This window comes from Ranitomeya variabilis, chromosome 3 (genome assembly GCF_051348905.1).
Source record: "Ranitomeya variabilis isolate aRanVar5 chromosome 3, aRanVar5.hap1, whole genome shotgun sequence".
Lineage (NCBI taxonomy): Eukaryota > Metazoa > Chordata > Amphibia > Anura > Dendrobatidae > Ranitomeya > Ranitomeya variabilis.
Window position 1 is genome coordinate 32,308,543 of NC_135234.1, and position 27,838 is coordinate 32,336,380.

Genomic DNA, 27,838 nt, shown 5'->3' on the forward strand with positions numbered 1-27,838 from the left:
GTCACCTACTTGTACACTCAGGTCCTGAGTAGCCTGTCACCTACTTGAACACTCAGGTCCTGAGTAGCCTGTCACCTACTTGTACACTCAGGTCCTGAGTAGCCTGTCATCTACTTGTACACTCAGGTCCTGATTAGCCTGCCACCTACCTGTACACTCAGGTCCTGAGTAGCCTGCCAACTACTTGTACACTCAGGTCCTGAGTAGCCTGTCACCTACTTGTACACTCAGGTCCTGATTAGCCTGTCACTTACTTGTACACTCAGGTCCTGATTAGCCTGTCACTTACTTGAACACTCAGGTCCTGAGTAGCCTGTCACCTACTTGTACACTCAGGTCCTGAGTAGCCTGTCACCTACTTGTACACTCAGGTCCTGAGTAGCCTGTCACTTACTTGTACACTCAGGTCCTGAGTAGCCTGTCATCTACTTGTACACTCAGGTCCTGAGTAGCCTGTCCCCTACTTGTACACTCAGGTCCTGAGTAGCCTGTCACTTACTTGTACACTCAGGTCCTGAGTAGCCTGCCACCTACCTGTACACTCAGGTCCTGAGTAGCCTGCCAACTACTTGTACACTCAGGTCCTGATTAGCCTGCCACCTACCTGTACACTCAGGTCCTGAGTAGCCTGCCAACTACTTGTACACTCAGGTCCTGAGTAGCCTGCCACCTACTTGTACACTCAGGTCCTGAGTAGCCTGCCACCTACTTGTACACTCAGGTCCCGAGTAGCCTGCCACCTACTTGTACACTCAGGTCCTGATTAGCCTGCCACCTACCTGTACACTCAGGTCCTGAGTAGCCTGCCAACTACTTGTACACTCAGGTCCTGAGTAGCCTGCCACCTACTTGTACACTCAGGTCCTGAGTAGCCTGCCACCTACTTGTACACTCAGGTCCCGAGTAGCCTGCCACCTACCTGTACACTCAGGTCCTGATTAGCCTGCCACCTACCTGTACACTCAGGTCCTGATTAGCCTGCCACCTACCTGTACACTCAGGTCCTGAGTAGCCTGTCACTTACTTGTACACTCAGGTCCTGAGTAGCCTGTCATCTACTTGTACACTCAGGTCCTGAGTAGCCTGTCCCCTACTTGTACACTCAGGTCCTGAGTAGCCTGTCACTTACTTGTACACTCAGGTCCTGAGTAGCCTGCCACCTACCTGTACACTCAGGTCCTGAGTAGCCTGCCAACTACTTGTACACTCAGGTCCTGATTAGCCTGCCACCTACCTGTACACTCAGGTCCTGAGTAGCCTGCCAACTACTTGTACACTCAGGTCCTGAGTAGCCTGCCACCTACTTGTACACTCAGGTCCTGAGTAGCCTGCCACCTACTTGTACACTCAGGTCCCGAGTAGCCTGCCACCTACTTGTACACTCAGGTCCTGATTAGCCTGCCACCTACCTGTACACTCAGGTCCTGAGTAGCCTGCCAACTACTTGTACACTCAGGTCCTGAGTAGCCTGCCACCTACTTGTACACTCAGGTCCTGAGTAGCCTGCCACCTACTTGTACACTCAGGTCCCGAGTAGCCTGCCACCTACCTGTACACTCAGGTCCTGATTAGCCTGCCACCTACCTGTACACTCAGGTCCTGAGTAGCCTGCCACCTACTTGTACACTCAGGTCCTGAGTAGCCTGCCACCTACCTGTACACTCAGGTCCTGAGTAGCCTGCCAACTACTTGTACACTCAGGTCCTGAGTAGCCTGCCACCTACTTGTACACTCAGGTCCTGAGTAGCCTGCCACCTACTTGTACACTCAGGTCCCGAGTAGCCTGCCACCTACCTGTACACTCAGGTCCTGATTAGCCTGCCACCTACCTGTACACTCAGGTCCTGAGTAGCCTGCCACCTACTTGTACACTCAGGTCCTGAGTAGCCTGCCACCTACCTGTACACTCAGGTCCTGAGTAGCCTGCCACCTACCTGTACACTCAGGTCCCGAGTAGCCTGTCACCTACTTGTACACTCAGGTCCTGAGTAGCCTGTCCCCTACTTGTACACTCAGGTCCTGAGTAGCCTGCCAACTACTTGTACACTCAGGTCCTGAGTAGCCTGTCACCTACTTGTACACTCAGGTCCTGAGTAGCCTGCCACCTACCTGTACACTCAGGTCCTGAGTAGCCTGTCATCTACTTGTACACTCAGGTCCTGAGTAGCCTGTCACCTACTTGTACACTCAGGTCCTGATTAGCCTGCCACCTACCTGTACACTCAGGTCCTGAGTAGCCTGTCACCTACTTGTACACTCAGGTCCTGAGTAGCCTGCCACCTACCTGTACACTCAGGTCCTGAGTAGCCTGCCAACTACTTGTACACTCAGGTCCTGAGTAGCCTGCCACCTACTTGTACACTCAGGTCCTGAGTAGCCTGCCACCTACCTGTACACTCAGGTCCTGATTAGCCTGTCACCTACTTGTACACTCAGGTCCTGAGTAGCCTGTCACCTACTTGTACACTCAGGTCCTGATTAGCCTGTCACCTACTTGTACACTCAGGTCCGGATTAGCCTGTCACTTACTTGTACACTCAGGTCCTGATTAGCCTGTCACCTACTTGTACACTCAGGTCCTGAGTAGCCTGTCACCTACTTGTACACTCAGGTCCTGAGTAGCCTGCCACCTACCTGTACACTCAGGTCCTGAGTAGCCTGTCATCTACTTGTACACTCAGGTCCTGAGTAGCCTGCCACCTACCTGTACACTCAGGTCCTGAGTAGCCTGTCATCTACTTGTACACTCAGGTCCTGAGTAGCCTGTCATCTACTTGTACACTCAGGTCCTGAGTAGCCTGCCAACTACTTGTACACTCAGGTCCTGAGTAGCCTGCCACCTACCTGTACACTCAGGTCCTGAGTAGCCTGTCATCTACTTGTACACTCAGGTCCTGAGTAGCCTGTCACCTACTTGTACACTCAGGTCCTGAGTAGCCTGCCACCTACCTGTACACTCAGGTCCTGAGTAGCCTGTCACCTACTTGTACACTCAGGTCCTGAGTAGCCTGCCAACTACTTGTACACTCAGGTCCTGAGTAGCCTGCCACCTACCTGTACACTCAGGTCCTGAGTAGCCTGCCACCTACCTGTACACTCAGGTCCTGAGTAGCCTGCCAACTACTTGTACACTCAGGTCCTGATTAGCCTGTCACCTGCTTGTACACTCAGGTCCTGAGTAGCCTGTCACCTACTTGTACACTCAGGTCCTGATTAGCCTGTCACTTACTTGTACACTCAGGTCCTGATTAGCCTGCCACCTACCTGTACACTCAGGTCCTGAGTAGCCTGTCACCTACTTGTACACTCAGGTCCTGAGTAGCCTGTCACCTACTTGTACACTCAGGTCCTGAGTAGCCTGCCACCTACCTGTACACTCAGGTCCTGAGTAGCCTGTCACCTACTTGTACACTCAGGTCCTGAGTAGCCTGTCACTTACTTGTACACTCAGGTCCTGAGTAGCCTCCATCCTGCACTTACATTCAGGTCCTGAGTAGCCTGCTAGTTACAGAGCTGCATTGCAGAGGCACCTTTGTGTAGAAAAAGAACAAAGACGTCTCTTATATTTGATCTTAAGATTTTCAAGAGTCTATGAGCACAATGTACATTGGATGTCCCTGCGATGACCGATAGGTGAGCGGGCATACTCTGATTATCGAATGCTTCCTCCAGAAAACGTGGCGGGTTGAAGAAAACTCTGATCCCATCTCTTTACCCCATTTAACGCTGCAATCAATAACGACTTTGGCAATTTGTCAATCGATCAATATAGATTTTGGCATCACATCAGCTCCAATTTAATGATTGATTTAAGCGACATAAACAAAGGCCCCCAGGGATGTCCCACGTACCTGACATACAGTATGCCCTAACAGTAGCCTATGAATTTTCCATGCATAGATAGTAGTGCACTGGAAAACTTAGGAATTTTAATATATTTTTTTTAAAAAAGTAAAAGTCCTTTGGCCAAATCAGTTTAAAAGTAATAGCTCTTAAATGTGACTGAAGTCAGACTCATGCCTGAACGACACCGCTGGGCAGGACTCAAACACTGTGCAGTAGATGAGGAGGCAGAAACAAAACATCAGCTTTATTGAAAGACAAAGGATATTATGCCAGAAAATAAGACTAATGGTTCTTGTAATGATAACAGCAATATTAGATACGAAGAGAGATGACTAGAAAATGTCACACAAGCTGCACTCCAGCTATGGCAATACAAAGCTCAATACAAACAGTATAGACAATTTCTACAAATTGCTCTCTTAGGCAAGGTCACACTTGGGTGTGGCTGGTCTGCATAGTTCCTCCCTTAAGCTCCGCCTACTTCTGCAGGCATTCTGCGTACCTATATTTAACATTGGGTACGCAGGGACATGCGTTGTATGCGGATGCGTCTGCATGCGGCGTTTTGACTTGCCCACTTACTGCATTGGAACACAACTTTTTGCGTTCTCTTGTGGTTGGTGGGTAAGTCAAAACGCCGCATCCGCATACAACGCATGTCCCTGCGTACCCAATGTTAAAGATAGGTACGCAGGACGCATGCGGAAGTAGTCGGAGCTTAAGGGAGGAACTACGCAGCCATACGCAGACCAGCCACACTCAAGTGTGAAACCAGCCTTATAAATTGCTGCCTGGCTTCTGCTACAGTGCCCTAAATATAAAACCTGCTCTATAACCTAATGCAGTTACGCACCGGTGTGACACCAACAGTTCTGCAGCGCTGAGGAGAAAGTCTGCTAACTTCTGCTTGGTCTCATGTAGTGGAGCCGAGCTTGTTGTGTTGAGCTCTTCATTCAGTTTAACGGTTCCATCTTGTCCCACTTTCAATGCTAAGGGGTCACTGGTACCTCAGCGTTGCCTTCTCTTACCAGGTTACAGGTGCTTGGGGAAAACTGTCTCGACTGTGCTATACAACCCTTTCCTTGTGATAAGGTTTTGCTAGCAATCCTGCGGGAACCGGGCCTTATCTTCTCTCTTAAAGCTGATAATTCATTTAACAGTCTCTCAGTGTACAGACATCCTTATTGTTCTATCTTCCTGTCAAACGAGTCTCTCACTGTCCCCACTTCTGGATCGGACACTTTCTGATCCGTGCTCGAACCAACACACAGAAAGCTGCATGGGGGAAAGGACAAGTCCAAGTGCACACAAATCAGAGAGGAGCATTGTCTCTTATAGTCACAGTGTAACTCAGTTCTTGGCAGGGGCTGGCCCCCTACATGACCATGAAAATAAAAAAAATTGCTTGGTCCTTAAAGTCCCAAACATGTGATTTCTCCCGAATATCCCCCATCCTCTGGAATTCCACGCCTCAACATGTCCAATTATCCACCACCCTTGGATCCTTCAGATGGAACCTGTAGCCTGCAATAACCATTCTGCCTCCTCACCAACCACCCGAGCTGCTGCCTCACCAACCACCTGAGCTGCCGCCTCACCAACCACCAAAGCTGCCGCCACGTCACCAACCACCCGAGCTGCTGCGGCGCCACCGCCAAAGCTGCCGCCCCACCAACCACTCGAGCTGCCGCCTCACCAACCACCCGAGCTGCCGCGGCGCCACCACCAGAGCTGCCGCCACACCAACCACCCGAGCTGCCGCCTCACCAACCACCCGAGCTGCCCCCTCACCACCACCAGTGCTGCAGCACCCCGACCTCCTGTCTCTTCCCCATTATCCCGAAGAATGTAAGTCCGCAAGGACAGGATCCTCCCCAGTCTGTCATTGTAAATTTGTTTACCGTTAACGATATCTATAATCTTGTATGTAACCCCTTTTCACATGCACAGCACCATGGAATTAATGGTGCTATGTAAATAAAAAATAATAATAATAATAATAATATTAAGGGGTCAAACAAAAAAAACTGCCTAGAACGCAAAATAAATTAAAAAGCAAAAGCGAAAAAATAGAAAAGTTATGGATTCATGGATTCCAGAACACAGTGAAACAAACAAAGGAAATACACTATATATATATATATATATATATATATATATATATATATATATATATATATATATATATATATATATATATATATATATATATATATATAAAACATCCAGTTTCCTGGATAATTATTGAGGGAGAAGAGTATAAAGTGTATAGGGTCTAAATCTGAATCATAACCTTGGCAGAATATAATTATTATTATTTTTATTAATGTTAACCTCTTAAGGACCTTTTTAGATTTTTTGTTTTTGGACTTTCGTCTTTTCTTCCCCCAATTCAATGAGGCATAACTTTTCTTATTTTTCATTTGATGCAGCCGTATAGCGGCTTGCTTTTTGTGGAACAAGTTGTAGATTTTAAAAACACCATTCATTTTACCATACGATGTACATGTACAGCGGAACAAAATTTCTAAGTGGGATGAAATGGTGAAAAAAAAATGCAATGGGTTTTTAAAATTTTTCTTTTGTGGCATTCACTCTATGGTAAAATTGACCAACAATCGTCATTCTTCGGGTCAGCATGATTACGGCGATAGCAAACTTGCATAGATTTTGGGGGAAAAAAACCCTGAACTTTATATAAAAAAATGTTTTTTTGTTTTTGTCACCATTTTCCAAGACCTGTATCATTTTTATTTTTCTTGCAATTGAGCTACGTGAGGGAATATTTTTTTGCTTGGCGCGCTGAAGGTTTTAGTAAAATCAATTTGGGTTACGTACAATATTTTGATCACTTTTTATTGCTTTTTTTAAGGGAGATATGCTGATTTATAAAACACAATTCTGCTGTTTTGATTTCTTTTCTCTTTACAATTAACTAAACTTTTACATACATGGTAAAACCAAATATATTTCTTTTTTTATTCCTTTAGTTTTAATGGGGGAAAGTGGATGATTCAAATTTTTATATTTTATTTTGGTTAGATTTTTTATTTTATTTATTTATTAGTCATTTTATGGTACTTGACCCTGAGATCATCCATTCACTTATTATTTTGCAGCATGTAGTGAAAATCACATCTTCTATGAAGCTCAGCCTGTGGCGAGCCTCACGGTAGTATCAAGGTGGCAGTGACTGAGACCTTCTGCAGGTTCCCGTTGCCAAGATAGCTCATTGGTGTCCTTCAATCCCAGCACAGGAGACAGCAGAAATTAAATGGTTAACAGCAGTGATCAGAGCTCAGCTTCGGACACTGCTGGGAGACACAGATGCCGGCTATTTAATAAATATTTAATAATATTTAATGTTTGAAGGTGACATAGCTCTTGAGCATGCGCCACACGCAAGCAACTGAGCAATGACTTACAGTTAGATCATATGACATTAAGGAGTTAAAGGAAACGTATCAGAACTATTTTAATGATCAAACAACTGGCATGGCTTAAAAGGGGCAAGTACGACAATAGAAAATAATATCTATCAAATAACAATCCGATGCTCCAGCCATGAGAAATCGAGCATTGAAGCCATATGCAAATTAGGTAGGCATGTTGATGAACTCAGATGACAACGACACACCGTCACACACTTCCTGGATATTTTGCATGTGGCTTTAAACCTTAATTTCTCAGCACTGGGAAATCGGATTAATTCAAGATAGGTATCGTTTTTATTGTTGTACTGGGACCTATACAGTCACACCACTAATTTCTGTTGTAAAATCATCATGACACGTTCCCTTTAACTAACTGATGTATTGCTTGTCCCATAATCTGATAGTCCGGCACTTGACTGGTCTCCAAAGCCCAGCGTATATTACACAGACCCTGGTAACAAGTACAATAGTGATAATGTCAGCAATCCTTGTGGTTACGTCTCCTGGTGTTCCTACATTCCAGCATCACTGTATAATCACACTGCGGATTCCGATATTTACATTAGAGCTCGGCTGCTTCACCAATACTACAGTAACCACTCTTGTTCTATGATGTGTTTGCCTTTGTTGATTATGGTTTCTTAGTTACAGATCTGAATACTGCTAGTTGTACAATTAATAGATGTGGAAAAAGTAAGTACACCCCATGTGAGGTTTTTCCTCCTGCCTCCTACAATGTAGACATAATCTGTGCTGCCTCCTTCTTTTGGTAGACTCTTGCCCTATGACATCAGTAGTAGCTTATTAAGATGGCGTCTGTTGCATCTTCTACTGCACAGGCACTGAAAGTGATCAGCACAGGTGTAGAAATATGAGACATTTTTGCAGGGATCTATGACAGCCCTAAGGTCCCATTAGTGAGTGAGTATAATTAGTGTGTTGCCGCATGCCAGTCCTTGTACCTGAACCCCTGGTCCTTGTGTGGCCAGGGCCAGAACCTGAACCCTTGTTCCTGTTGTAGCCAGGGCCCGAACCCCAGGTCCTTATTCAGCCAGAACCTGAACCCCTGATCCTTGTGTGGCCAGGGCCCGAACCTGAACCCTTGTTCCTTTTGTAGCCAGGGTCCGAACCTGAACCCCAGGTCCTTATTCGGCCAGAGCCAGAACCTGAACCCCTGGTCCTTGTGTGGCCAGGGCCCGAACCTGAACTCTTGTTCCTTTTGTAGCCAGGGCCCAAACCTGAACCCCAGGTCCTTATTCGGCCAGAGCCAGAACCTGAACCCCTGGTCCTTGTGTGGCCAATGCCTGAAACCGCATCCGGCGGTACCTGTGAAACCTGAAGCTGCTCTGGCGGGATATAAACCACACAGGCTGTATCGGCACCTGAAGTCGGTCCATCAATAATAGAATCTGTCGGAGCCTGTACCAGGATCTGAATCCTGCCCTGTCTCTGACTCCGTGTCGGTAACATTCTGTCTGAGGAACCAGAACCTATTCAGTCTGAACAGAGTCTATATCATGTCTTGCTAATTACACTGAGTCCAGTCTGTGTCAGCATACCTGACCCTCGGGGTCAGCAGCTGCAGTACTGGGTACTGCTTAGGAGTGGTACCTGGCGGTTACCTACAGCTCGAGCCTGACTCCACTATCAGGAGCTCCAGTGAACACTAGTTAGCCGTTTAGCTACGCCCCTCCTAGGTAAGCTCGGCCCAGTGGCACTGTAGGTCCACGAACCACGTGCGCCACCTTTGGGCATGACACAGCACATAGGAAAGCTGTTTTACAATTGCATGAGGCTGATGGGCAGGACTGGTCACATGATCCTTCATCAGCGGCCATATTAAGAACAGAAGAGCTGTGCAGTCTGTGAGGAAGGCGAATACTACAAATGAGCAAATTTATTAGGAGGAAATTGAATTCTGCTTGAATTTAACAAAAATTCATATTTTTGCTTGCTTTTAGCAAAAAGGAGACGAGCTGTGGCTGCTATATTGCTGAACGGTAGCATATTGGGTAAATGATTAAAAAATATCTTGATTTTCATCTCACAAATCACCTGTGTTGCCGTCTCTGCAGCCCGCTGCCCAGTCCTTGTAACTTCTTCTTTTCTACTTTCCCTGCCACATGCATTTTCTTGGCTGTGATTCATGCCAGACTCTGGCTTCTGACTGTGCAGTGAGAGCACAAGCTCAGTGGACCCATGAGCCCCAGGCTAAAGTAAAGAGTGATGAAGAGACTGCTCATAACAGGGGACGAGGAAAAGAAGAGGTGCCGAGGACCAGACAGCAGGGACGGCAGTACAAGTGATCAGTGAGGTGAGTATTCATTTTTTACATCCTATTTTATGCTCTGGGGTCTGGAAAGAGACCCCAGGGCATAATAAGGAACATTTGAATTTCCACGTAAAATCCGAGCAATTTGGCAAATTTGAATTTTGCCAGTATAAAATTGTACATTTTGTGCAGCACATAATTGAGCAAAAATATAGTAACTTTTGGTGTTTTTACACCAATCTCAGCACATATTAGGCGGTGGTCTGTGACTTAGCATGACATGACACATTCCCTATACGTTAAGCCAAATAGAGGCGTAAATTAGAGCAGAAACATACTCCAGCTCATGAACTTGAACACATTTCATGACTGTAGCAAAAGTTCATCCAACCTCATTAAAGGAATTCTGCATATATAACCCCACCCACATCACTAATTGGTTGCTTTCTGTGCACACTGTCAGCAAGCTACCAATCAGTGATGGGGGCGGGATTACACAGGTTAGCTGGACTGGTTTGCACTTGACACCTAGTCCTGCCGTGATAATCTCCTGCTAATAAAACACTGATTGTATTTAAACTACAGCAAGCTGCTGAGCAGGTGACACATCCAAAAATCAGGCTCCCTGTCTCTACATTATGCTGCAAAAAACTTCTGACAGATTTCATTTAAAAACTGTGAAAGTTCCTTTATAGGGCATTTGATTAAGATTAGTATATAGAATGCCAGTCTTGATGAATTTCCTTCTAGGTCGACAACAAAGTCCAGAATGTTATTAGCAGGGATGTAAAAGTAGAGATTTTATTTGGCAGCAAATATACCGTAATAACTGAAGACATAAGATGCAAGAGTCGCGGCTGGTTCCTCTGAGCTCCGAAGCTTCATCCTTTGGATGTTCCTCCTGGCTATGGATGACTTGTAAGAGGGGATCAGACAGTGTCTGTGTATAACGTGTAGACGACACATGAGTCTAAGAACATTTCTGTAGGCAGATATGGAAACAATGAGCCGGGGAAACGTAGCATTACTAGGTAATATTCTCATCGGCGTCTAGACACCATCCAGACGTTGTGGATGGTCCGGAGAGAAGGAATACAAACAAGGGGATTTGTGATTGTACGGCGGCCACATGTCTCTGCTTTGTGTTAGGCACGTGTTTACCTTACACTTTAGCTCTTGTTTGGAAGGAGGATTTTATACTCTGCAAATCTCAACTTTTTCCTTTTTACTTTGATTTAATGTTGTCTTTATAACAAATAACCCAGGTGTGTGTAAACCATAGGTAAAAAAAGAAGTGTTGCACAAAAGTATCTATATAAAAATATTTTTATTTTTATTGAAATTATGTTAAAAACTAGTAAAATAAGAAAGATGAGGAATAAGATAGAGGAACCGGAATTTTAAGTGTGGAATTCTGCTTTTTACACCCCCCGAAGAAGCAGGGCAAAACGTGCGCGTCGGGGCAGGGGGACAGCAGTGCACCACTATCTTCAATTGCTTATAACTTCAGGTCATAACTTCAGACTTCACATGCTTTCCTTTTCTTTTGCATCCTATAACTACGAATATATTTGGGCTTTCAACATTATATTCACAGATTCATGACTAGGTCTGCAAAACGTTAACTATGCTTTTTTCTGTGAAATGCTAAAAATGGGAAAATAAAGGACAAACACTACTGTCTATCAAATGCATATACTCACTTTATAGAATTATATATTGTGTTTCATGTGGCCCTGCGCAATAGATAGAATTGATTATAATCATTTTTATATTTTTTTTTTTCCTACCACTTATAATGCACTTTAAACCTTCACATTTTTCACCAATGAGATATTATGTAATTATGTCCTATTAATATACTCATGTGTAATTATTGAATGTTATGGTATTTACCTCCCTGCAAAATTCCACTCTTAAAATTCCGGTACCTCTATCTTATTCAGCATCTTTCTTATTTTACTACTTTTTAACACAATTTCAATAAAAATAAAAATATTTTATATAGATACTTTTGTGCAACACTTCTTTTTTTTACATATGGTTTACGCACACCTTGGTTATTTGTTGTAATGATGACTTTTTTGGACATTATAGTATCAACTATCACTATTTTTTTTAATATTTAATTTCTTTAATTTTCAAAGTGGGTGATTCAAACTTTTATATATTTTCAGTTTTTTTTTTTTTTTAAATTTCTAAACTTTTTTTGGAATACATTTTTTCCCCCACATCAGCAGCTGATTGTAAAGAACAGCTCAGAAACAGATGCCATGATGAACTGTGTGACCTAATCTTAGGCCCCGGCCCATCCTCCGCTCCAGATCCTTATTACAGATACATATGATGCGAGTCATAGAAAAAAAAAAAGGGACTTTTTTAGATTTTGAAAAGCATGTGAAATGCCTGAGTAATATCATCATTGATAACTCAGAGCTGTAAAGTTAGTGACTAACTAGAAAGACTGAAAAAAAAAAATGATTTCTAAGTTTTTAAAAGTTTTTATAAGGCTGGGGTCACACATGGCGTAAGACAATACGCCACGTATTATACGTCCGTACTACGCGTTCAATACGCCAAAATGTCTCCGTAAGCGACTTCCGTAGTTCCTGCGTTGCTTAGGTGTGGTCGCGTATTTTGCGCATGTGCTTGTGCGTGTGTAATCCGTATGTGATCCGTATGGCGTATTTAGCACGCACCATCACAAAATGGACATTTAACGGTTTTCAGGCCTGCAAATCATTTAAACCATCATTAACAACACTATTTAAGACCTCTACAACAGGTGGAGCCCTCCCATCTGCCCTATATGTTGTCTAGCATATTTTGGCTGTGTTGCTTTGAGATTACAAACATGTCTGGCCCTGTGTATTTAAGCACAACTCAGCGGGTGTTGCTTCACTGGGTGTTGTCTCGGCGCTTTGGCCAGCCATATCCGGTCAATGTGGATCCGCGAAGGAGGAGACGAAGATTGTGGGTACATCCTCTATTGACCCAACGCCAGAGTAAAGGCCATTTCCAGAGACTATATTCAGCTTTGAGGGCACATCCAGAGAAGTTTTACCAGTATACTCGAATGTCCATCCGGACTTTTGACATGTTGTTGGAGATCTTACGTCCTGGGCTCACCTTTCAGGACACCTGGATGAGAAAAGCCATCTCTGCTGAGGAGCGTCTGCTCCTAACCTTACGGTATGTATTCCACATTTTCCAATACTGGTTTTTTTGGGGGGTTCTTTCCAAATGTGTGTTGTCCTACTAGGTTTAATTAACTTCACTTTGACATGAAGCCACAAGCACATATCAAAGATTTTTGCCAATTTTCTAGTCTAGTTATTTTGTCAATTGTAAATTTGTATACTGTAAATAATTTAATAGTAAATGAAATATACACTTTGGCTTATTCCTTTGTTCATCGTCCTCATGTTTTGTTTTTTTTCCCTTTTTGTTGTATTGCAGCTTCCTGGCGACAGGATTGTCCTATGCGGGTCTACACATGGAGTTTCTGATTGGGCGGTCGACCATTTCAGGCATTGTTAGGACAACCTGTTCCCAAATCTGGCAGAAACTACATGAAGCTGTGTTGCCGGAGCCAAAACAGGACGATTGGCTTAAAATCGCCACAGGTTTCAGAAATAATTGTGACTTCCCTAATTGCATTGGAGCTGTGGATGGGAAACATATCAGGGTGCGTAAGCCGCCGAACTCTGGTTCCCAATTCTACAATTACAAGCAGTTTTTCTCTGTAGTTCTGTTAGCAGTTGCTGACAGTAACTACAGGTTTGTAATTGTAGACATTGGGGCCTATGGGCGAACTGGAGACTCTAGGGTCTTCAATTCGTCCATAATGGGTCGGCGGCTACGTGACAACCAGTTGAACCTCCCACCACCACAACAACTCCCAGGCTCCAATGCGGAAGCAGTGCCTTTTGTTTTTGTGGGAGATGAGGCCTTCCAACTGTCGAGCCACGTCATGAGGCCTTACCCCAGGCGCAACCTTGACCACCGGCGGAGGGTGTTTAATTTGAGACTTGCCAGGGCACGGAGACTGGTTGAGTGCGCCTTTGGGATTCTTGTGGCCAAATGGCGTGTTCTTCAGTCTGCCATCCAGCTGAGTGAGGCTACAATCAATGAGGTGATCAAAGCCTGTGTCATTCTCCATAATTTCACAAGAATACATGATTGTTCCTCTACAAATTTTGAAGATAACCTCATGACCAATGTTCCTAGGCCTACCCCATATGTCCCTCCTCCGCGTCGGCCACTTTCTGGACTGAGAGTTCGTGATATCTTTACAAATTATTTTATGTCTCCTCAAGGTGCTACTCCCTGGCAAGACTATGCATTTTTGCATGTGTAATTAATTAGCTCTATAAAGTATGTGTTAATCAAGTTTCCAGCTGTGTGTGTTTTATTTTCTTATTTCACATATGGTTATCAGCATATCATGTGTGTGTGATGGAAGAATGAATCCAGCGCATACAGACGGTGACTGGTAGTAAGAAAACGTTTTACTGAATAACTTTTTTTACTTTCTTTGTTTGTTTTTTTTCCAAACCTTTTTTTGGCCTTCTAAAGGCCTATTTTTCTTTTTTAACAAAAATAGCGTAAACAACCACAGTAAAACATGCTCTGTAGTGACAATACAAGCCTAAATATTGTATCCAAATCATATTTTAAAAACAAAAAAAAAAGGTTAAAATAACATTAAAACACAAAAAAACCAAATTATAAGTCCTGGTAGGTTGGGGCAGGAGAAGTAGCTTGCTCATTATCTGCATCAGGTGGCATTTGTACGGCCAACTGTCCAGCACCCTGTGCAGATGTTGTAGTGGCCTGAGGGACATTTGCCAAGCTATGATGCTGGGAACTTGGAAGAGTGGGGCGAGGATTTGGTAGATACCCCTGCTGGTGATAACCATATTGCCGGGAATCATAACCCAACCCAAAATGACCATATTGTCCAAACCCAGGTTGGGACCAGCCTCCAGCACTGGGTGTGGACAAGTGGCCATATTGGGATGGTTGAAGATATCCCGCCATATGTTGCTGAGGTGGCCATTGTGTGTTTGATGGGGGTTGGGGCTGAGGTGTTGGCTGTCGTGGAGGGGGTGCTTCAGATCCTTGTTGAGCTGGCAGGCCTTGTAATCTCTGAGGCCGCAGAAGATTTTCTGGTGACATCTGCCACTGTTCAATCATATGCATGAGATTGTATGGGTTATTTGGGGGGGTGCATGCGTCAACAAGGATCTGAAAACACCCTCTCACACGAAGCCTTAACTCACGCTCTAGGGACCTTAAGTAATGGGCCATGCTCCTGGTAAATCCCTCCTCCCCATCATCGTCTCGAACACGGGCCAAGTAGCTCAGGACCCCAGCATCCACGTTTTGGCGCCTTTGGAGCAATTCTCTTCTGCGGCGTGCACGCTGTGGTCTGCCTGCAGCCTGTGGGGATGGAGCCAGGGCAACAGTTGGGCTGCTGCTATTTCCAGGGTCATCCTGGCTAGGTGGTGGTGCTGCAGAAGAGGCAAAATGTGGGTCCTCAGGGTGTGGGACGGAGGCAGATGGAGCAGCCTGACCAGATGAGGATCCAGGAGGGATGGAGCCAGAGGGAGCATCAGATGGACCAGCCACCTCTTCAACTTCACCAACTGGGTCAATGACAAGTTCCGAGTCAGACCCTGTCTCCCTGTCAGTGAGGTTAGACTGAGTTCTGAAAAAGAAAAAATGTTTTAGGGCCACAAATAAGACAAAAACCCAAAAATACACAGAAAACAATGTTACTTACGGCCTGAGGTCCATGCTGGGATTCAGAAAGTTGAGTCGGTCAAAATATATGTATTTTTTTTTTTTTGGAGGTGCCCCGGCTCCACTTCTCTCCCGCTGCTGCCTCTCCCTCCTGTACTGGTCGCGGATACTCCGCCACCTTGTTGTAACATCACCCACTGAAACAACAAAAAATACACACATTCTTTAGGCCATTAATCAGTGAGCTCACAAAAGGTGGAACTGACTACAGAGATTTAAGTGTAGCATCCAAATAGGCCTTTGTGGAGAAGATTTAATCTTAAATTTACCCCAAAAACAAAATTAGCAAGCAAAGCCACAAGGACATAGTCCACTAACCTCTATCACAGAAAGGCCAAATAATGGGAAACACTGTTAGTTTAGTAAGTAAAAGGGACACGTATTCTAAACATTAATGAAATCCGTTTCTCTTGTACAACACCATGTATCTACTGGTGGGCTTTCTAGTTCCTTCATGACTATTTACTAAATTCGGGAAGAGAAATTCAAAGTAGTAAGGGCCTGATAATTCTCAAGAACATTACATTTAAAACATGGGTGTACTTACTTATCTGTCGCTGTGCCTGACGTGGCTGCTGGTCATAATGTGGGAAGAGGGCCACACACACACTCCTCCATGCTGCCTCTTTTTGTGCCCTGTTTGCATAATTAGGGTCTCTTTGGTCCCAGAGGACAGGCCTCTCTTGGACCAAAATGATCAGCATGTCCGCGTTGACAATGTTTGCCATGCTGAATATCACTCCGTGGAGGCGTGCAGCAGACTTCCGGGTTCACTGTCTGGCTTTTTCAGCTAATTAGCATGTCTCACCTGCCTGATTGAGGCCTTTGGACCTTTCAGGACATCTGCCAGTAAATCCGTATTTCGCGCAAGGCACACGCATGGTCCGTAAGCATTCCGTATTATACGCTCTCCCATAGACTTGCATTGGCGTATTTTTTGCGCGATACGCTGACAAACGCAGCATGCTGCGATTTTCTGCGCCCGTACAACTCCGTAAATTACGGATCCGTAATATACGCCGTATAGGACTAGACCCATTGAGAAGCATTGTGCCGTATGTAATGCGAGTTTTACGTACGTAGTTTTTGCGCTCTTACGTACGTAAAACACGCATGTGTGACCCCAGCCTGAGTGTTATAACTTTTTTTCTGTCATCTTTTTAAATGTTAAAATCTTGGTGTTAGGTTTATTTATATTTAAAGATATTTTGGGATTATGACTATACTTCATTGCATAAAATCTTGAACTTGGACAAAAGAGGTTTATTTAGATATCTCTTTTTTTTTTTTTGACGTGGTTCAAAAACGGAGCGAGTTTCATCAGTGAGTTTGGTCAGAGTTTAATCAGTTTTTTTCACTGATGAGAAAAAAAAAAGTTTCTCCACCTCGAAGTGCTGACTTGCATTGCTAAGCTTAATGACACTTGGACCAATATTGGACGTGTCTGTCGATGGAAAAAAAAATCGGACATGTGAAGAGCTTCATATACTGTCATAGGTACGGGTGCTATCCGTTATAAAAAAAAACCTGATGTGTGAATGAGCCCTTACTGTAGTAAGTGAGCAAATAGGACAGGCTTCAGTGCCTACACTAATTACATTAATTGTGATCACAGATATGGAGCACAGGAAGGAGATCTCTATATCGGTGTGTTATATGACTTAGTATTAAAAAATACCATTGTTTTATATACTCATGTAGTACCGAGTGATGCCAGTAGGTGGCGCACCAGGGTCCTTGGTTTGCATACTATTATAGGATTGGATCCATATAAAAGAAAATTCATATATACATGAAGGATGCATCACCTCCTTTCTCTGTACAAGCACATATTTTTATATGCAGGTTACATTACCATGAATAGTTATTAATATGTTAATTTTTAAAATCTGCAATAAATGCGACTGTTCTCCTGAATCCGGCGTTGTTTTTATTTTGTTCTTGTGCCTCTCCTTTCCTGAGAAATGGCGATTTCTTCCCTGTATATAAATCTTGTCCTTTTAGCCAAGGGGGTGTGGTTTTTCCCCACTGCAGGGAAATTGAAGAGCAGAACAAAGGGATGAGAGGATCCAGTCCAACACCCATCAGCTGACCACCAGGACCAACTTCCATTTAGGAAGTTTTCAGGGTCTTGTTGTTGCCTTTGGGTTTTTAAATGCCTCTTAGTTTGGGGTACGTTCACACAGAGATCTTTTTAATGTTGATTATTCCAGCTGAAAAATAATCCACTTTAAAAAATGCTTAAGAAAACTTTTCTGTGCTTTTTTTTTTTGTCTTTTTTTGTTGTGCCTGGGATGGGGTTTTTTGCGGTGCTAATTCTTTAAATAGTCAAGTTTGAAAAGAAGCCGTCAAGATTTTAGCCACATTTTATAGGCGCGTCTTACTGTGGAAATAAATAAGACGTTTATTCAAAGAGTTTTTTTCGTGAGAATTACTCATTCACATACATGTTCTATCCATGAAAAATCATCCATCTCACCTCCCGTGCCGGCGCCGTTCCCGCAGTGTCGGCACTCGCTCTCGGTAAATGTAGTAACAAAAAAAAAAAATCAAAACACCATAATTGCAGTTTTTCGACCACGACAACAGGACAAAACAATGTAATAAGTGGTGATCAAAACACCGTGTGTACCCCCATAGTGAAATCAATAAAAACATTGAGTCGGAGCCCAAAAAACAAACCCACACACAGCCCCATATCCCAAAAATGTAAAGCATTATGGCTTTTGGAAAATGGCGACACAAGTTCTTTTTTTTTTTTTTTTTTTTTACAAATTTCTGAATTTATTTTTACCAATGAAATAAAATAAAAACTGCACCTGTCTGTTATCTGAGTAATCATACTGTCCTAAAGGATCATATTACCAGGTCAGTTTTAATGTAAAATCAACGCTGTAAATAGAAAAAAACAAAGGCGGAATTGTGCTTTTTTTTTTTTGCTATTTTGCCGCACTTGCAATTTTTTCCCGCTTTTCGGTACATCGCATGATAAAATGGATGGTGTCATTGAAAAGTACAATTCAGCCCCCCAAAAGCAAGTCCTTACATGGTTATATGGACGGAAAAATAAAAAAAAGTTCTGCCTCTTGGAGTAATGGGAGGAAAAAAAAAGTAAGCGCAAAAATAGAAAATGGCCCTGTCGGGAAGGGCTTAGCAGTGTATGCAGGCTGTGTTGTGAAATCCGGTGACAGATCCCCTTATCGTTATCAGGACTTGTCTACAATTAACTTAGCAAAGTATTAATTCACCTTTTGAGAAGTGCAGCCGTAGCCCACGTGACGAGGGCCTCAAGAACGATCCAATTTTCACCACTGCATACGACTCATGCCCTATAAAATGCCTGTGTAGGAGGATGCAGAAAACGACTCCAACAGCTGCACTTAGTCAGTGTAAAATCTGATTTGTCATAAAGTCCTAGCAGTTGTCAGCACATAATATGTAAAACTCAGGGTTTTGTGATCTTTTTTTCTTCTCTCTCTTGTGCTGAGACGGCCAACATTACCCATAAATAATAAAAAAAAAAATCAAAATGTTTACTTGTGGTTTACACCCTGCCCCATGCTCTGTTATATCCCTGTAATGGCCCGGACTGTGTATTACTGACAGGGGTGGAAGGCGACTTCCAGCTGCCAGACATTCTTCTCAGAGCAACGCGAAAATCCAGCAGCGCCACTGTACACGGACCGCCACCTGTCCGATCATGTCTGTTTTATTATTCTCTGTCATCGCCGAACAGTGTCCTTAAATTTAGCTAAGGTTCATTAGTATAGATGAACAGTCTTAATTTTGCCTTGGTCACTTACCATAAGTATGCAATAATTTACCTGGCGTGAATCCCCCTGTTCTCCTGAATCCGGCATCGTGTTTCTTTTGTTCCTGCGCCTCTCCATCCCTGAGATATAGTCCCCTCCTACCTGTATAATAATCTGGTCTTTCTAGCCAAGTGGGTGTGATCCTCAAGAACACACCCACAAGGAACAGTTTATGACGACGCCTGAATGTTTAACAAGACTAGATTTACACAGTAGGTAATATTACAGGAACAGAGATAGCACAGGGCAGTAGCCGTGGGCGAGGTGATCGTCTCTTACACCCCGATGCGTTACATAAAGGTTGGAGTCCTGGTTGGGTGTGTGGACTAGTGTTGTGAGGGCACTACGCCTATGCAGGTCATATCTAACCGATGTTGAGGGTTGGCCAGGACCAGACGTTGAATGATGGAGAAAACCAGTAAAAAATAAACAAATAAACATTTACTTAACAGTAACTTGGTGGAATTATGTACAGTAGGTAGTGGGTGCACAACTTTATGACAATACGGTGCATTTCCCACACATAGCCTCAATTCCTTTCTCGTTACTCGTTCGTTCTCTAGTTCCACTGTTTTCACTTTCCTTCACCACAGCCCAGCTCAGTACTACCGTCCAGGTAGCGAGAGTCCAATTCTCAATCTGTGCTTCCGCATCTTCTTTCCCGGGACTTATTTCTCTGTCACTGACTCTCTGGAACTCCCACCTGTGGCACTCTCTTCATGTCACGTTCTCTGTCTCGTCTTGGCCCGGGCCGTTACCTCTCTGAGTTATAAACTCTGGGCCGTACTGCTAGGCGTCCTCTAACAGGACCCGTCTCAGTTTGATCACTCTGTCCTCCTGTCGGTTTTCCTTTTTTCTTTACTCCGGTTCACACTAACCACCGTCTCGGTTTCTCCTCAGTCCAAGGACACTGTCATGCGGCACTGTCCAAATCTTAGGTCTGCTTCATAGGACGTTCTGATAGAAAACTATCTCTGTCCCTACACCTTAGCCCCTCCTACAATGGGCTAGTCCCAATAATTAACTCTAACTCTCCCTACCGTCAGGCAACACACAACATTAATACCATTAACGCATGTCACAGTACACATTACAACAATCTGTGAGTCTTCACGGGGGAAACTTGCCAGTAGTCCCTCTCCTTACATGCAGTTTCACAAGAAAAACAACGCTGAATTCCGTAGAACAGCAACATTTATTTGATATCTATGGCTATGACAAGTGACAGGTCCTCTCTAAATAAGAGTAATGCTTTTTCAAATACCGTTTCAACAATCTTGTGTGCGGGCAATGTCTGGTATTACGGCTCAACTCCATTCAAGTAAGCTTCAGTACCAAACAAGTCCTTAGGGCTTGTTCACACGTTGCACTTTTTCCCGTTTCTTTTTCAAGGGTAAAAAACACTGCACTTAATTTAATTTCTGAAATCTCATGCACAGGCTGCTTATGTGTCCTTGGCATATTTGAACCATCAAGTGTTTTTACAAAACTGCAGCATGTCAATAATTTCAGAATTTTTGCAGCATTTTTCACCCTTTCAAATGACTGGGGGAAAAGACTTCAAGTAAAAACGTATATAAAAACTTGAATAAAAACGCAGCACGTAAAACATGTAAACTTTTATGCATTTTTCCTGCGAATATTTAGTTTTTTGGTGCAGAGAAATCAGTTTCAAATACAAATAGCAAATAGCGTTATTCTTGCCATCCAAGATCAATATCTCAGAGCCTGCTGGAAAAAAAGTTACCGTTGGCAAATCTGTGGAGCTCTCTAGAAGCCTCCTTTCACATTCTGGAACATCCAAAGTGGGAAAAATTGGTGTGGATAGGGTGCAGCCTGTTAGCAAGGGGTGATGGCTATGTAAATAAAAAACAAATCTGCCAGGTGCCTTAAATACTATAGTATGCATATCCTATAGATAAAAGGGGCAATGTTCCTGGGACAAAAAACAGACCCTCACCGGGTAAAAAAAAATCCAGTTAGCATAATATATTCCATGGTTGCATTAATATGCAACTGGTATGTTCAGGAGATTAGCCAGGTGTAGCAGAGGGACATATCCCCAAGGTGTTGCGCTCCAGTTGGGGCACTGAAAAGACCCTCAGCCTTAGGCCGGAGTCACACTACAGCGAGATACGGCCGAGTCTCGCAGGTTAAAAACAAGCACTGGCACTCCGGAGCGGAGCGTGCGGCTCCATGTATTGCTATGCAGCTGCACGCTCCGCTCTCCGCTCTGGAGTGCCGATGCCAGAGCAGGGTTTTAACCTGGGAGAATCGGCCGTATCTCACTGTGTGTGATCCCGGCCTTAAGGTACCTTCACACTGAACAACTTAACAACGATATCGCTAGCGATCCGTGACATTGCAGCGTCCTGGATAGCGATATCGTTGTGTTTGACACGCAGCAACGATCAGGATCCTGCTGTGACATCGTTGGTCGGAGCTAGAAGGCCAGCACCTTATTTTGTCGCTGGATCACCCGCTGACATCGCTGAGTCGGCGTGTGTGACGCTGATTCAGCGATGTCTTCACTGGTAACCAGGGTAAACATCGGGTTACTAAGCGCAGGGCCGCGCTTAGTAACCTGATATTTACCCTGGTTACCATTGTAAATGTAAAAAAAACCCAAACACTACATACTTACATTCCGGTGTCTGTTGCGTCCCCCGGTGTCCGCTTCCCTGCACTGTGTAAGCGCCGGCCGGCCGTAAAGCAGAGCACAGCGGTGATGTCACCGCTCTGCTTTACGGCCGGCGCTTACACAGTGCAGGGAAGCGGACGCCGGGGGACGCAACAGACACCGGAATGTAAGTATGTAGTGTTTGGGTTTTTTACATTTACACTGGTAACCAGGGTAAATATCGGGTTACTAAGCGCGGCCCTGCGCTTAGTAACCCGATGTTTACCCTGGTTACCCGGGGACTTCGGCATCGTTGGTCGCTGGAGAGCTCTCCAGCGACCACACAACGACAAAACAGCAACGCTCCAGCGATCGGCATCGTTGTCTATATCGCTGCAGCGTCGCTTAATGTGACGGTACCTTAAGTCAGGGTATTTAGATCTGAAACTATATCAGCAAACTGAATCGTTGTCCTTGATGAAGGATGGCCAAGCCAATAATTTGTCCATTTTTTTATGAGGCTTCCATTAGATGAGTTTTTCCCAAACTCCAGTCCTCATGGCCCTCAACAGATCACGTTTTCAGGATTCCTTTAGTATTGCACAGGTCGTGGAAATATCATCAAGACATTAGGAATTCTCTCACTAGTGCAATACTATGGAAGTACTGAAAACATGACCTGGGGGGGTCGTGAGGACTGGAGATTTCGAACCACTGTACTAGTTATTGGAGCATGAGTATCTGGGTTCACATGTCCTGGGCTAAATGGGCATTAGTGATTTCAGTCAGTGGTACCATGTGATAAAGTTTGGTAGTCAATTGAATGTTCTACTTATCACAAAAGTGCTCCATGGAGTTGAGATGCGGGATGTGTGTGGGTCAGTCACATTCATATTCTTATCTACAGGGCTCTAATTCATAGAGGAGTCCTTTGACCTCCATCTTGATGGTATGTGACAACTCAACATACCTGTATACCAACTGTATAGGAAAGTGCTGCAGACTGTTACTAGGGCATGTGACTTGGGTGATGGATGCGATGGGAAGATGATATTCGTGGCAACAAGCCAATCTTTTTTGGTCAGGACCAGGGTAACAAACTGATCCTAGGCTCACCAGGTGAGGTGGATCCACCAAGCTTCAGGTTCGGGTGGGCACATGGACCCTGGACGTTGATTCAGCAAGCAGGAAAGAATGTTGGCACACATGAATCTCATGAGCAGCAGGATGGATGGAGTGGAACCCAGCAGGGATGAATGAAATGTGAAAACACTGCAAAGACAGGTAATGGAGCAAACCAAACATGGAACACTAAAGTCTCAGTCCCAAGACACTGGTGTGCGTCTAAATAGGCCTTCAATAGGTTTAAGAAGATTATGATATTGATCCACTCCAGGCAACTTGCAAAACATGACGTGCAGCACAACAGAGGGCAGCTGACCCAGGGGAAAGAAGGTGAATCGGGATAAACTGAGACAGGTGGGTAACAATATGGAAGAAAGTCTACTGACAAGTCAACTCCAGTCCCCAGTGCAGTCACTGGGGATCCGATTCCTTTTTGTGTGGTCAGCAGCTTTGAGACCGACTTGATAATTATCCTAGAAGTATCCACTTCACAAAACCTTTTGAGGGTGATGGGGATAGTCTCTAACAAAGTGCGAGCATGTCTAGCGTGAAGACAGTGACCCAGAAGGGTGTAGTTAGGAAACTTTTTTCAAAACTTTTGTGACTAAAGTAGTCGCACTAAGCAATATGACCACCCCTGGGACAAACTTTCCTACTCCGTATTTGCTTCTGCATAGCAGAACTGGAATATTTTTCTGGCACCAACATCCAGATGACCCTGGAAATATTCAACGGGAGGGTAAAACCTGAGAAAGTGAGAGCGGAGGTAGTGCGGAGAGAGAGAGGCAAAAAAAGAGTTTAGTTAGGAAACTTTTTTCAAAACATCTGTGACTAGACTAGAGTGGACTCTTTTTGAAACATGACCACACCTAGGACAAACTCCCCTACTCAACATTTTGCTTTTGTGTCTGCTTATCAGAACCCAAATATATGTCTAGCTCCAATATTCAGAATATATTGGAAATTTTAGACGTGTCCAATTCATTTTTCTAATCAAATGTTTTCATGTAAAAAAATTTGTATTATTTCTACAATCACAAATACTTAATTTCACTCGAAGACGGTTCTAGTACGGTAAGTAAGTACACCCAACCAGTACGGAGATACTTCTATCTATGTGGCGAGGTGCGGATTATTTCTGTTGGCGGCTGGCAGGGCCAGCTGCCGGGGCTCGGCCGTCACATTAGACTTTCTGCGCTTCAGCATTTTTCATTTCTCCCATTCAGCGCTTGCGTTTGGTAATAATAATATCACAAGGAAGTGGATCTGCTTAATCTCACTCAAGATCTGAGTGTAAATCATGCGGGATCAGCACTTTCCTGACAGCCAGAGCTGTATCCACCACAACTGTTATTACTGACATGGTTACCGACCCTTACTAATTTCACAGATACTTTAAGATTTTCTTCTAGAAATGTGTTTTGTATTTTTTTAAAATAACAACCTTTTCTGTCTTGTCTTACTCACTCTGGCTTCCCCTGCTCCTCCTAAGCTTTTTGTTCTTTTATTGGGAAACTACACAGAATTACATTTGAATTTTTATGAGTTTTTAAATTTGTAATCTCTTTATAATAAATATATGATATTGGCAAAAATACTTTTTGAAAAAAAAAAAATTTGGGGGGGAAAGTTTAAAAAAGGTAGCGACTGAAACGTATTGGCAAAATCTAACTACCAGATGATCCACTTAATATTCCCCCTTAGTGTATGCAAGTTTTAAGGGGTTGTCCAGGTTTTGATATTGATGACCTATTAATATCAGATCTATGGGCAGGGTGAAAAATCAGATGTTTGAAGGTCCCATGATGACTAGGGGGAGCACAGAGCTGGAACACCACAGCATCGTTCTCTGTGCAGTGGCCAATTTTGAAAACTGAAGAATAGGTCATCAACATCTTGACAACCCCTTTAAGTATTATTATTATTTATTTATATAGCACCATTAATTCCATGGTGCTGTACATGAGAAAGGGGTTACATACAGGGTTATAGATATCATTTACAGTACACAAATTTACGATGACAGACTGGTACAGAGGGGAGAGGACCCTGTTCTTGCGGACTTACATTCTACGGGATACTGGGGAAGAGACAGAAGGTCGGGGGTGCGGCAGCTCAGGTGGTGGTGAGGCGGCAGCTCAGGTGGTGGTGAGGAGGCAGCACGGGTGGTGGCGAGGCGGCAGCAAGGGTCGTTGGTGAGGTGGCAGCACTTGTGGTTGGTGAGGCGGCAGATGGTTATTGCAGGCTGTAGACTTTCCTGAAGAGATGGGTTTTCAGGTTCCGTCTAAAGGATCCGAGGGTGGTGGATAATCGGACGTGTTGAGGCGTGGAATTCCAGAGGATGGGGGATATTCGGGAGAAATCTTGGAGGCAGTTATATGAGGAACGAATAAGTGTGGAGGAGAGTAGGAGGTCTTGGGAGGATCGAAGATTATGTGAGGGAAGATATCGGGAGATTAGTTCACAGATATAGGGAGGTGACAGGTTATGGATAGCTTTGTAGATCAGTGTTAGTAGTTTGAACTGGATTCGTTGGGGAATTGGGAGCCAGTGGAGGGATTTGCAGAGGGGAGAAGCGGAGGAGTAGCGAGGAGAGAGGTGGATTAGCCAGGCAGCAGAGTTGAGGACAGACTGGAGTGGTACAAGGGAGTTAGCGGGGAGGCCACAAAGGAGGGTGTTGCAGTAATCGAGGCGGGAGATGATGAGTGCATGCACAAGAGTTTTAGTACATTGTGGGGTGAGAAAGGGATGGATTCTGGCAATATTTTTGAGTTGGAGGCGACAGGAGGTGGCAAGAGTTTGGACGTGCGTTTTGAAGGACAGGGCAGAGTCGAGAGGTACCCCGAGGCAGCGGATTTCAGGTGCGGGAGAGAGCGTGATGCTGTTTACCATAATAGATAGATCAGGTAGGGGGGATACACGAGATGAGGGAAAGATGATAAGCTCGGTTTTGTCTACATTGAATTTTAGGAAGCGAGAGTTGAAGGAGGAGGATATGGCTGACAGACACTCCGGGATCCTGGACAGAAGAGAGGTGACATCTGAGCCAGAGAGGTAGATCTGAGTGTTATCCGCATACAGGTGGAACTGGAAACCATAGGACTTTATGAGTAGGGGCCCTAGGACAGAGCCTTGAGGGACTCCAACAGAGAGAGGGCAGGATGAGGAGGTAGTGAGGGAGTAGGAAATGCTAAATGTGTGATCGGAAAGGTATGAGGCAATCCAGGACAGGGAAAGGCCTTTGATGCCAAGGGAAGAAAGAATCTGTAGCAGTAGGCAGTGGTCGACAGTGTCAAAAGCAGAGGACAGGTCGAGAAGGAGGAGGATGGAGAACTGTCTGTTAGCTTTGGCTGTGAGTAAGTCATTAGTAATTTTGGTCAGAGCAGTTTCGGTGGAGTGGTGGAGGTGGAAGCCAAATTGGGGGTTGTCAAGGAGAGAGTTAGATGAGAGTTGGGAGGAAAGCTGAGCATAGACATGCTGCTGAAGGAGTTTGGAAGCAAACCGGAGCAGTGATATGGGGCGATAGCTGGGCATAGAAGTTGGGTCAAGGTTAGCATTTTTGAGGATGGGTGTGATGGTGGCATGTTTGAATGCAGAGGGGAAGGTACCAGAAGATAACGCTAGGTTGAAGAGATTTAACTATGTCAGTGTTTTTTTTTGTTTATGTCCCTATAGCACTTAAACCTAACCTGTCACCAGATCAAAAGTGTTGAGTTTTTGCTCTTATTTTATTCTCTCTGATCCTGTGATTATTCTTTCATTACTTTTCTAAAATCCATCATATGGTTCCAGAAATATGGGTCTTTTTACGTAGTGCTAATTTTTATTGTGTTTACACAGTGGGCGATGTTCACAAGGTTATTATTCAAAGCAGCCTGAAGACACGCCCCAGAAGAACCTATAAGCCACACCCCATGGGTAAAGACCATAAAAAGAAGCACTAAATAAAAAGGTCACTATCTCTGAAACCGTTTGACAGATTTTAAAAAGAAAAAGAAAAAAATAAATAACAGAATACTGAGGGAAGCAGTGGAAATAATAAAAGAACAAAAAAAATTAGGTACAAAAATGTAAAAAATGCTTGAATTAAAAAAAAAAAAAGAAAAACACATGAAATTCATTTTGAATTGGAGTCAAAGGGCTTCAAGTTACCCCCTCTAAACATGAGTGCACATGGGGCAGTTACCACTGCACCACCATGGTAAACACATGGTAAACAACCCACTTTCATTTACAATAAGCCCTGGAGGCAGATTCTAAGGGAGATCTATGTCCGGCCCATAGATCTTAATAGCTCATTTACATATTAAGAAAAACATGGATTTCTCTGGAACAAGATATCGGATCGCAGATATCAAGGTATCATGTTATTCAGCTTCCTATGACCTACATGTCCATATAGATGGCTTAGGAGGGTCGATCCTACTGACAGATTGCTTTTAAGCATATTTCTTTAATAAGACATATTAGAAGTTTCTTATATATTATATTATTATAACCTTGTTCTATTGATTTATGCAAAGTTTGTAGAAAGGACAGTGATCATTTAATTCTGATGACTGGATCACTTTAAAGAGATATGATTACATACAGGCATGACGGTCATACTGCGCATTGCCAAGGAGCTTGGATAAGTCATTGCACTTGGTTGCGGTGGGTGCAGAGGTTGCAGTAGCACCCGAGCTGATTGCGGAGGTTAAAGTAGCACCCGAGCTGATTGTGGAGGTTGCAGAACCATCCAGGGCGATTGAGGAGGTTGAGGAAGCACCCTGGTCATTTGCAGAGGTTGTAGTAGCACCCGGGCTGGTTGCGCAGGTTTAGGTAGCACCTGGGCCATTTGCAGAGGTTGTAGTAGCACCCGGGCTGGTTGCACAGGTTGAGGTGTGGCGCCCCAGGGTCCTGGTCATCACAGTAATGTCAC

General features: G+C 44.1%; 1 protein-coding gene across 1 annotated transcript; it reads right to left on the minus strand.

Moving 5' to 3' along the window:
- Positions 1-14,280: 14,280 nt before the first annotated feature.
- LOC143817607 (uncharacterized) lies at positions 14,281-15,574 on the minus strand. Its single transcript, XM_077299097.1, has 2 exons — positions 15,341-15,574; positions 14,281-15,265 (listed from the first exon to the last, which is right to left on the minus strand). The coding sequence occupies exons 1-2, from the start codon at positions 15,520-15,522 to the stop codon at positions 14,281-14,283; spliced, it is 1,167 nt and encodes a 388-aa protein (XP_077155212.1). The 5' UTR covers positions 15,523-15,574.
- Between the last annotated feature and the right edge of the window lie 12,264 nt (positions 15,575-27,838).